The 12,377-nt window shown below is 42.3% G+C and overlaps 1 protein-coding gene across 5 annotated transcripts in view; it reads left to right on the top strand.

Annotated features, from left to right (window-relative positions):
• Positions 1–12,377, top strand: part of clcn3 (chloride channel 3) — a 35,433-nt gene that overhangs the window by 9,106 nt on the left and 13,950 nt on the right. For 3 of the 5 annotated variants that reach the window (XM_080051631.1, XM_080051629.1, XM_080051632.1), the window contains 2 exons: positions 8,341–8,501; positions 11,892–11,991. In XM_080051631.1, the coding sequence (XP_079907757.1) occupies positions 8,341–8,501; positions 11,892–11,991 (261 nt within the window). Of the gene's footprint in view, positions 1–1,416; positions 1,514–8,340; positions 8,502–11,891; positions 11,992–12,377 lie in introns of those variants that run through there. The other 2 variants (XM_080051633.1, XM_080051630.1) reach the window with 1 other exon arrangement.

The raw sequence follows: 12,377 nt of genomic DNA, 5'->3' as shown, positions 1-12,377 counted from the left end.
TCCAATTCCATTAAATCAGTTTAGATTGGAGTGGAAAATGCAGAGTGCTCCTCCACATTAAAGTCTGTTTTGCATTAAGACATATGTTATGAGACGTCCAGATGATGTCCCACAAGTTTGTTCTTTTCCCAGAGGAAGATTGAGCAATGAAGAATCTGACATTGGATCAACTTTTTTCTTTGTTCTCTTGCTGCAGTTTTTCTTAAAATCTACCAAAGACAGTATTAATTTTACTGTTCTTTTGCATGCTGAAGGCAAGTCAGCTGTTGCAGTAGAATCCATTCAATCATAACCACAATAACAAGGCAGAATTGGAAAACATCTCCCATGGGCATTTTTTTCTTGTTTGTGCAGTAACAGAGCTTTCTTTCATTTCATCTATGAATAGGCTAAGTGATTTTAATTTTAATTTGCAGAATACAGTTTTGGAAAGATTTCTCCTTATCATTTAGGGCTTTAGCCAGACATGGGCCGAGAGACTCATGCTCTGTTTTTCCCCCAAATGTAATATTTATTAAATAGTAATACCTGAGTGTATATACTTATGACGTTGATGACAACATTATTTACTATTGATCACATCTCTGGGCTATACCATATCGGATTGATGCATCTACCCTAGCAACTAAAAATTATTTTTCATATTGATTAGTGTGCATAATACATTGTTGATCAATCATTATCGCTCTAAGATGTTACACTTAGAATTAGAATAGTGAAAAGTTGAGTCTTCAAAGTCACTTTTTGGTCCAAAACCCAAATATTTTCAATTGTCCATGATACATGTTTTTATACATTAACCAATCATTGATCATTTTAAAAGGTGGCAAAAATATTGCTTTGCCATTCAACTAATGTAGTTATTTTTTCAGCTGACAGCTTGGCACAGCCTGTACCACTGCTTACTAAGCTGTTAGTACTTCCATTTGTCCTCCTTACCTTGAGCCCCCCCTGTGCTCAGAATGGAATATTCAATTTTAGAGCTCACACACACACAAACACACACACACACACACACACACACACACACACACCCCTGTGACCCGGTGCCATGGTCTCTCCCATGCAGGCAGTGCTCAGTGATCTCCCCTAGCAACCCAGCAGGCAAGGCTGACCGGTCTGGTGTGATCGTCTTTCCCTTTGTGTGTGTGTGTGTGTGTGTGTGTGTGATGACATCATCAGCTCTAGCAGTCAGCTGCTGCAGTGGAGAGAGAGAAAAGGAAGGGGAGGGGAGAGAGGGAGGGAGAACTGTGTGCATACACTCAAACACACAGACACACACTCTCTCTCACACACACAGCCCTCGCTTGTCTTCCTCTGATAAACATGGTAGCAGCAACAGCGACAGACACACATGCAGCGATCAGTGCGTAGTAAAGCCTAGTTTGGTTTTAGCATAGCCTAGCCTCGTCTATAGCTGTCAACATGGAGGAGGAGGACGCGGCGGCCGACCCCTATTTGCCCTACGACGGGGGAGGGGACACAATCCCCCTGCAGGAGATCCCTAAAAGAGGTACGCCACGTCCCGAATTCTCCCATTTTCAACCCCCTTCCCTCCGATCCCCTACATTCCTAACACTTCTGTGATGAAAGAGCCCGTCCTCCTTCTACAGTGAGTGTGTGTGTGTAGCCATATGGCAGGCAGACGCAGGTGCAGGTTAAATAAACATTGCCTAGTCCGTTGTCTGAAAATCCTTGTGCCAGCATTGGTTAAGAAGAAGATGCCATTGCTTGTGACACCACTGCATTTTCTGTTGGAGCATAACAAGCCATCCAGGGCAGCATATTTTCACCATTCACCCCTTAACCTTAGTCGATTATTAACCAGCAGTGTGTGACATAAGTCAGCAAGAGATAATGAGATAGAGAGACAGTGTGAAGGCCTCTGTCTGTGGCCTTGTAAGCAGCAGTTGCTACTACAGACAACATCAGTAGTGGGCATCCATTTTAATTTCACAGAGAAGGCACAGTTGGGCGTTTGGCTGCTCTATAATATGAGCAGGATGTTCGTAGATAAGGGCTGTGTTGCTATTGAAGCGTCTCATAATGTTCCTGCGCTGTGAGGACACCTGTTGGCCAGATTCAGGATGTCACCTCACATCACGTCATAACATATGTATAACGAGCTCTGAGTCAGGATGAACACACGCAGTCAAATTGTGCCTTAATAATAACTTGTTTTTCTGCGAACATTTTTAGTTTGTACATACCGTACACGTTGTCCATATTTGTCTTCCAAGTTGGACCTTAGGGAATGTTATTTTCAGTTGTGTGTGTGGTGTGCTGGTTCCTCCAGGCCTCGTTAGATTTTTACGGTGAGCGAGCAGAGACAAAAGGCCCCTAGTGAGTTTAGGAAAGATCCGCTGCTGCTTGCAACCACTTTGTGCAAAGGGACGTCCCTTATACTGTACATCCAAGCTCTTATTTCCTCTATTCCTCTATTTCAGTTTTGTAGCTTTTGGTCCATTTTGTGATCCTGTCCTTTACATAAATTCAATACAATCTACACCTATAATATATCCCCTAGTGACAACTATTGGACCTCAAAGTCAGTATTTATAATTCTTTTTTTTAATGGCCACAAAAGTGATGACATGATCAATTTACTACTACTTGAGGCTATGGTTGAGGCTATGGTTGAGTAGCTTTTACATAATATAAATAAAAGTTTTGTAAGTACAGTTGTAAATTTGAAATAGAAGGGTTCAAATAAGTACCCAGATGTCGAGGGTACTGTCGAGGGTACTGCCCAGGGCTGGACTGGGACAAAAAATCGGCCCTGGAATTTTTGGCCATGGCAGCCCACCATGATACGATATGCGGAGGCAGGGGCGTTGCACCAAATTCTGGGCCCCTATACAGGAAGTCCTGATGGGCCCTCTGAGAGGCGGCCCTACTACGACTGTGTTGTTGACCCTGGACCTTCTAGGGGGCTGTGTGACTTGGCCGGGCCGGGCCGAGTCACACAGCCGAGGGTACATAATTATTATTTTTTTTTTTTATGGACCCGGCCCGGCCCAAAATGCCTGCCGGCCCACCGGGCATTGCCCGGTATGCCCGATGGCCAGTCCAGCCCTGGTACTGCCCCATTGACAACTGCCCCACTGTACCCCTAAAGGTACAACAATGTGCTTTATTTTGTGTAGATCTTATTTTTTTTTTTCGCAATAGAAACCGTTGTACCCACGTATCTTCTGTTACTTTTCCATGTCATTGATACAAATATAAGATTGTTTTCTTTAATAACCTGTGAAACCGGAAATATAGTTTGCGTATGACAATTTTTGCAAAAGAAAAGTAAATTAGGTTCAGTTAAGTTCATTTGCCTTCAACCCAGTGTCCTTGACTCAACCATTCAACTTGTCATATGTAAACACATAAAGGAATGTTGTGTTACAGGGGCATTTGAGTCCTCTGGCTTTTTTGGACTTTGAACCATTTTTTCGTCAGCCTTTCGTGCCACTCCGGTGAGGGGACTCCACCAGTCTGGTCATCGGGCTTGTGTCGGCCTACAACAGAAGCGGTTCACGCTTTAAGGAGGTTGTGGGGGTCAGTTAATGATGCTAATCACATGACTGCTGAGCCGACTAACCCTACTCCAACCAGGCTGACCCAGGGCATCCTAGTCGACCTCTCTGATGTGATTTACTCAAGAGTAGTATAGTAGGAGCAGGGCTAGACTGTTCCTGGATCTTCCGCCTCCCCCCCCTCTGTTAGACACAGAAACCTCAGAACAAGCAGTTACCTGATGGTCAATCCCCACCTCATTGAACTTAGTAAAACAGGATGGTTGGTCAAACGGTCTTAATTCAGAGAAGTGTTTGACGGTCAGTACAGCAGGCCTGTGTGTGCACTGCTGTGGCATTTGAATCTGGCACACACTGAGAAGAATTGCAGTGTCACCATACTATTGTACAGGGGAAAGAAACTGAAGCCTTGTTATTATGTGCGTGTTCTTGTCTGCATGGCTGCCGAACCACTGGAGCATGACGCTGGCGATTGTGCTTGTGTGCAGTCTCCTTCGGTGTCTGTTTTCCGTGGCGTTGTCGCCCTTTGCTTTTGGCTCCATACTCCTGATTTGATGGATGCCAGACGGACAGTAGTGCAGCATCACCCAAGCAATCTTACTAGATTGTTGCCTAGGAAATGAGCCACATCCAGGCTGATTCTGCGGGAGCTGGAAATGTTGCAGTACTGTAGTTGCTGCAGTATAGAGGCGCAGTCTTATCTTTGTTGTTTGTCTTCAATAAATGGGAATGATCATCTCATTCACTGGGTGGTTTAAACCACCTTTTAAAGTAAACAACATATCTTTGATCCAGGAGACATTTTGGCTCTCTTTCTCTTGACTCAACACTGGTATCACGTCTCTTATCTTGGTCATTCTCTGAAGCTTTTAACATAAGAAACTATGTAATATTTGTTTCTGCAAGTCTCACCAGATCTTGATTGAGCTGCTAATATTAAGCCCACTCATTCCCATTTGGAATCCTACATTTTGATACAGGCCTAAATGTAAGTTAAACTGCTGTTGCTAGGGAACTGTCAGAAAAGTAGTTGCCACTAGCAACAAATCAGTCACCTGAAATCAACTATTGGTGGCAGACCACCATTAAAACATATTGAGATTTATTATTCCTTAATTATTCCTCAGTAGACCAGAATCCAAAGCAGGAACAAGACGTGTCCCACATTTGTAAAGCGTTGTAGGTTTGACATGGCTCACTCTCCTCTGCTTGCTATATGCAGATTTACAAACTGATTACTCAAAGAAAAGACAACAATGTACTCACAATTAAATATACTGTAAGGCCTCCATATCAGACTGCTGTTGTTGAGTCATCATCATCCACCTCTTCTTCTCTCTCACACACACACACACACACACACACACACACACAATCCCTGCACAGTCCAGACTTTAGCCGTCACTGGAAAATCAAAATGGAGAATTCAAGTATCAATCTCCCTTCCAGGTCTTGTCACTCTTAGGGCGCACTCACACTAGTGCCGTTTGCCTGTTCCGTGCTCAGCACGATTCAGCACGATTCCCCCCCCTCCCCATTCCCCCCGCAGGCCCGTGCTCACACTGCTCGTGGCCTGGGCATACTTGCACCGTGCGCGTTTAGGATTTGGAGCGTAGTCTACTTGTAGGCTACGACTGTTTGTGAATATTTTCATCCGGCCAAATTTGCATCAAATATTCCACTTCCACATTAGAGCAACGAGAATCCTTAAGCTATTGTTTTTTTTAATGTAGCCTTGACGTAATAGGTCGCGGTGGACAGTCTCATATTTGTGCAGCACGCTGTTTATTATTAATATAACGGCCCGTCATCAGACCATACGTACCGGATGGTTTTATACACATCGATCGCTCCATCAAATCCAAGTCAGAACTTTTTGTATGGGCAGAGATCGTTTTTTTAAGTGTCTTTATAAAGTTTCTTGTTAAACCTTAGCGTAGGCTACTGTTTCCTTATCACCGGGCCGCGGTGTGTTGTTTTGGGTGCGTCTCCACCGCCATGCGTAAATGCAGTTATGACAGCTGACGGGAGGAAAAAGAAAAAAAATCATCTGACGAACGTGAGTAAACACGAAAACATTTTTGCTTTGCTTTCTGAGCCGACCTAATTAGCTCTCTCCCTCTTTTATTAGCCCACACCTAGGCTTACACACACGTCAATTCTCACACATTATAGCTACAAGTCCAAGTGGTGGGCAATTCTGGTGCCGACTAGTAAGGCAGCGGACGTTAACGGACAATGCATCCTTAATAAATTCACGTCAGGAACGCCGCCTGTGCGCTTGCTTGTGCGCGTGTCATCTCATTAGCATCTGTACTTTGGCCACGGCACACCTCTCCCAGGTGTGCCGTGGCCAAGGGGCTGTTCCGTGCTGGAATACAGTTGGCGTGGTCACACTAGCCAAACGTTCTAGACTTTAGTATGCTAATGAGCTTTGGCACGGGGCCGCGGCCCTAGTGTGAGTGGGCCCTTACTGCCACCACTGACTCTACAACCTCTTAGTAGCTTTCACACTCACTTCTTCCCCTTTCCCTTTCTCTGGTCAGCGGGATATGTATCAGTTGGTCAGTCGACAGCTAAACTCGTTCCCTGCTTCTTACAGAATTTCCCACCTTTAAGTTTTCGACTTATTTATCCTCTCACAATGTCCCATCAAACATCGAAGGCAGCAATACGAGCTGATAAGCCGCACTTTCAAAGTCTTAGTCATGGCCCACATTCGTTACGTGGGAAGTCTTTGCGAAACAGGCTTTATATTTATCAGTCTGTGTCTCAGTCATTTGGGACAGAAATGTCTGCAACAGCTTCATTTCCAAACTGAGATGTTTGTAATTTGATATGATGCATTTGATCTTCACTGCTTGTAATTTTGCTCCGTGTGTTCATTCTTTGGTGCGATGAGTGTGTTGGTACTGATGCTTGGAAAGTATGCAAACCCATCAAAGGGAATTTGCTTTTTTTAAAGCAGATGACTGGTGGATAACCGCCATGAATGAGGCCGTGTTTGTTAGTAATGACCCTGCCCAAGTTGTTCCTTTGCTTAGGAGATTAAAAATGCTAAGGAGAAATATGTATTGTGGACTGGAGCTTGTTTGTTGGCAGGTCAAATGGCCATAGGATTCTGTACCTCAGTGTTAGTAATGGTGGGTGGGTGAGTGCATTGGCATTACTCTTCTAGGAGGTATTTCAAAGGGAAAATCGATGTCTGACGAATGAAAAAAATAATTGGTTTTGGTTGAAGAAATACTGCAGTGCACATTCATTTGTCAGGGTCTAAATGTTGGTTGTTTTAAGATGAACTCAACACCATGTGAACACACCGAGCAGCTTCCTGGAAAACTTTCACCCAGAAATGGTCTGAAACAGTGCTTTGTGCTCTTTTGTAAAACCAACAAAATCCAGTTTTCCGACTCTCATCTTTTATCCCTGTGGTGATTGTATTGCTATCTCTTTCTATATGTCAACATTTTACCTCATCTTCTGCTTTCTTATTGCCTCAATATGATAACCTGCATGCGTGTTGCATTGCAGAAGCTAGAGATGCTCCATTATTTGAGTGCTTATGAACTGTATTTGTAAGACTGGATATACTTCCTTTCAGATTTGGCCCTATATTTATAACTTGATATGGCTGATTGTACACAGACAGGAGAAACCGGTCGGACTTGGATTATTGTGGTAGCTGATAGCCTAGTTTATATATTTTTCTTTTGTTCATCTGAATGCCTGTTGCTGTGTGTGTGTCTCCCTTTTGTCCTGGTGACATACTGTATGGCCTTTGTGCTAAAGATGAAGTTGTCACAAGTGGGAGGATAAGAATGAGCTTTTCGGACTATTTCAAATGTGGGTGGGCGGGATCTCCCAAAAGACAGAGGACACTTCACCCAGAGAACTTAAAAAACTATTTCATTCTCACTCCGATATGTATTTTAAACAAGGCCAATTAACCTCTCAATACTTTTTAACTGCAGCTTTGCACGTCTGCTGTATTTATTATTGTTGTTATTATATTATATTTAATGTAATTATATGCCTACTTGGGTGTATTGTGTTTGTTGTTTGTGAGCCCCAAACCTAAAGCAGTTTTTCTATCATCATTTATTTTACGTTGTTTTAATTTGAATTTATCAAACACTTTGCGGCTGATTAAACACCTGGCAGTAAGTGCATTTTAAAGTTGATGAGATGGCCTGGTTATGCAAGAATATTGCATTACATGAAGACTGACTGAATTATGAGAATGATGTATAAAAAGATTATGTAGATTTGATTAATCCCACCCATGACTCGGATATATTATATAAAATATTACAGTTTTCACTTTCTTTTTAAGAAATCCGTGTGTGTGTGTGTATATATATCTTACTTTGTATTTTTTTGTCTATCATTACCTTTTAATATGTACTGTGTGACTAGTCACTCATGTTGAAGTATTTACTTTACATGGTTATGGGGTCCATAGACAATCACATTTTCTTGCAGCCTGTAGACCGATACAATCAGGCCAGTGCTAATGAGACGGCGAGACGTCCGAGTAGTGAAAGATGTGTATCCTAAAACGGAGGAGGATTTTAGCCAAACCAGACTTCTTTAATGTAATTAAAATGTAATTGAGTTAGTCTGGCTTGTTTTAGTTGATGTTGCCGATCCATAAGATGTTCAAATGTACAGCTAATTTTTCCTTTATGTATTGCGTTTTTTTCTTACTGATATATTTAAGATGGACATGAGTTGCCAAACAGAGTTCGGAAGGGTTTCTTTGGCAAGATGACATTCACTCATTACACTTCCTCTTTCTGTCTTTCCTCTTCAGGCTCTAACTACGTCATGTCTAACGGGGGCGGTGCTCCGAGCACCACCACCCACCTGCTGGACTTCCTAGAGGAGCCCATCCCTGGTGTGGGGACGTACGACGACTTCCACACCATCGACTGGGTCAGAGAGAAATGCAAAGACCGGGAGAGGCACCGGAAGGTGAGGCCAAAAAAGCAACCTTAGCCTTTGTCGAAGCTATAGCCTATGATGAATGAGCTAGTTTGCATGACGTCTATTCAGATTATATCAAATGGGAAAAGGGCCAATCCTTCATATCACATACAGACTGGTAAAGGCGGAGTCAGCGATTCTGGAGAACGCTTGTTGTCAAAATCATTGAATATCTCCTCACAATCCGCTACCAGTCCGTACTTTGTGGGTATTGTAGAAAACATCCAGTGTTTTTTAACATACCTGTTGTTTACATACCAGTTTACAGAGCCTAGGCTGTGTATAAACCCCAGATATTTTTTCAGCGGATACACAGATCACGCGGATTATGAGGACAAAATTTTACAAAGTGATTATTGACAACAAGCATTCTCCAGAATCGCTGACTCCACCTTTAAACGGCCACATAACCTTCCAATGTGGCCCTACGCACCAGCTTCACACACTTTTGATTTCAAAAGCTTCTGGAAAACAACACTTCTCTAAAGAATTTGTTTATGGAAGGTTTAAATTGACACTCCGCTCTCACAGGGATCCTCGTAGCTCTCTCATGTTCATACAGCGTTACCACATTAGCCGGTGTCAGCGGAAAAATCCTCCGCAGTTTGTTGCATCACATAAAAGAAGAAGAACTGAGGGGTATACTACGAAGCAAACTCAACAGAGCCCGGCTCTCTTTTTTTGATCTGGTTCAACATAACACATACCCTCGCTCAGAGCTAACCGGTATCACGAAGGAAGTTATCAACCTCTATTGTTGAACGAGGGTTTCGTCTTCAGGCTCTGTGCGCGTCCCCATGAGACATTTGACTCTGCTTCTGCACAGACTGGACTGATCTTGTGCCGCTAACTTTACACAAACGGACTGATTGCGAGCAGCTGAGTAAGAGAAAAAAAAGTGCGTCGCTGACTTCACTCAAGAGGAAGAGTTTGTCAGTCTGAATGATCACAGAACAGCAGAAAACAGAGAGGCGAAAAAAACTCTTACTGCAAATAAGGAGAGAGTGGAATGTTGTCAGAAAATTGGGCTACTGAATTGATTTAATTATTTTACAGATCGTTCTCGCAGTGCGTAACGTGACATTATAAAGCAATTAAAGGTTGAACTCGGATTTAAACAGTACACCATTTAGCCTAGTTGATAATCCTACACTTAAGAATCTGATTTAAGTCTGACACTGTCCCCTAATGAATAGCATAGCCTATGTGGAAAATCACTTTAGTTTTGGGCCACATCAAAATTAATACAATTTTGATTTTGATTTAGGCTAATAGCCCTTTATTTGCATCTTATAAATACCATTAAAAGAAATAGCCTAGATACAAAACCTGTAGTCTGTATTTTCCGGACAAATATGAATCTACTGTGAGAAGCTTAACCTGCGAGTCTGCAGCGATGTCCGAACTGTGACAGCTCTCACCTCATGTCCCAACTGTAATCGCTACTGATGAAAAGAAAGAAGCCTAGTGAAATAATGTTGCAACCTGTGATTTTATAGAACGCTTCATTAAGAGCCAGTGTGTGTAGATCGCCAGGTAAAATCATTTGAGATGAGAGCATTGAGTGGCGCTGCATACAGTAGGTCTAGGCCAGGGGTGTCCAAACTACGGCCCGCTTTTTATTGGCCCGCGGCCGATTTAAAAAATATAATGTAATATGGCCCTTTTATTTTGAAATAATTTAAATGCACTCATTATAATACAGAGAAATATGTCCCATAAAAGAAAAAGAGCACCAAGCCCATCCCAGAGGACCCTGCATAATATTTTATTTTAAATTAATATTATTATGGAAAATCCATGTGTCCTTCTCCAATAGCTTCTAATTCATCTGACACAGTGTCTCCATTTTTTTTTCATACAAAATTCTTCAGATTTAGCCTCTTAATTTCCCTCTCAAAGTGCACCAGATTCATGCATTTCACTTTAAAAACGTTAAAAAATCTCCCGGGGGGGCATACCCCCAGACCCCCCTAGGAGGGTCGCAATCTCGGCTGGCTACTATTTTCACCCAGCTGGACATTGGACGCAAAAGCAGAACACTGGGTGTATCAATGGCATATAACAAAAGGGGAAATGTCTGTTTAATGTGCAAGGAAAGTGTTGCCGTGAAGAAGGATTACAATTTACGAAGACACTATGAAACTAAACATCAGAGCAGCTACATGTAGGCCTACTGATAAATGTGTTATTTTTCCCAAAGTGGCCCGGCCCTTCGTAGATGTTTCTATATGTGGCCCTCAGTGAAAAAAGTTTGGACACCCCTGGTATAGGCTATTTTAAATTTTCTGCATCAATAACTATGCATGTGGCAAAAAGCCGCAGCGCTATGTTACAGTTCACTCTAATGTAAGCCTTATGTCACGGCTTTGTTTCGCCCATTAACTTACTGATCAATAAGTTTACTGATTTAACTAGTTTACTCAGTGAGAATGTAGCGCTCAGACAATATAGTCAGGTCTGCGGGATTTCAAAAGGTGTAGTTTCCTTAAAGGGCAGCGCTCAAAGAGCCGAATTTAAGCTCAAACTGGTCTGAGCAGGTTAGCCGTGCAGCCTCTGTTACCACGGTGATCTAGCCAGGTAGAAAGAGAGCCACCTTTCGTGATACTGAAAACTCTGGCTTTAGACTCAACAGACCTCGCTCAGCCCTTAATCTCGCTTCGTTGTATACCCCTCTGGGTAGTTAGGATCAACAGATTTTAGCCTCAATCACTCAACAGAGAAGAAAATAATGATTATATGAGTAAGCCACGTTTTACACCATACTTTGACTAAATAATTCCTGAGTTCCTTGACTAACTCACAGGCTACACTGTCTCAAGTCTGATTTTTTTTTTAGGCACAGTGTAGAAATGAATGAAACTGATTAATAGGACACATGTCTTGGCCAGGACTCCCTGTGAGAAGAGTTACTGTAACTCAATGGGACCTTCCTGGTGAAATAAAGGTTAAATAAATAAATAAAATGATAAACTGTTGTCTTCCTGCCCTACATTTCTAGACGTCAAAGCTTTTATCCAAATATTGACACAACTTTTCTGCTAGCTTTTCAGAAGGGATTTATAGGAGGACTCCTTAAAATAATATTTATGAGACTTTAATACATTTGTCAAACATTGTTTTTTTTAAACGTGGTCTGAAAGTAGGAAATTGTGTAATCCACCATTATATTGAAGCAATAGCGGAAATCCTGCCACGAGAGGAGATTACTGAAATTCTTATCATCGGTGGTGAAGTTATAAACCTTTGACCTACTTGCAGTACAGCCACTATGTCATTTACATAAGCGTCTTCTTCCTGTTTTATGTGTCATTTATGTGTTTAATTCTATGGTTTAATTGTGCTTTTGTTAACTAACTGCTGTGTGTGTATTTTTAGATTAACAGTAAGAAGAAGGACTCAGCATGGGAGTTCACAAAGAGCCTGTACGACGCCTGGTCCGGGTGGCTGGTGGTGACACTCACTGGCTTGGCCTCAGGTAACACACGTGCACGCATAGTGCAAACACACACAAACACACACACACACACACACACACACACACACACACACACACACACACACGTCACACGTCACACACACACACGTCACACACACATAATGCAAACACACTCACAAAGGCGTGTTATCTCTGTTGCTGGTGACTCTCACATGCTTTGCCTCAGGCTGCTCAGTCTTTCTCTTGGTCACTCTTTCATTTTAACCGCACGCTCACTATCACAAACCAAAGCATCTTCTCTCTCCTGCAGCAAAAGCCTCACTCACGGAGTTCAGTCAGTCATCTACACAAACAATTTATATTATATGAACGCCATCATCAAAAGGAAAATAGCTGTAAAACCTATTTTCTTTTTTGCAAAGTTT

Source organism: Ammodytes marinus, assembly GCF_949987685.1.
Source record: "Ammodytes marinus genome assembly, chromosome: 23".
Lineage (NCBI taxonomy): Eukaryota > Metazoa > Chordata > Actinopteri > Uranoscopiformes > Ammodytidae > Ammodytes > Ammodytes marinus.
Note: the sequence above shows the minus strand (reverse complement) of the source record. Positions and strands in the feature narration are given on the sequence as shown.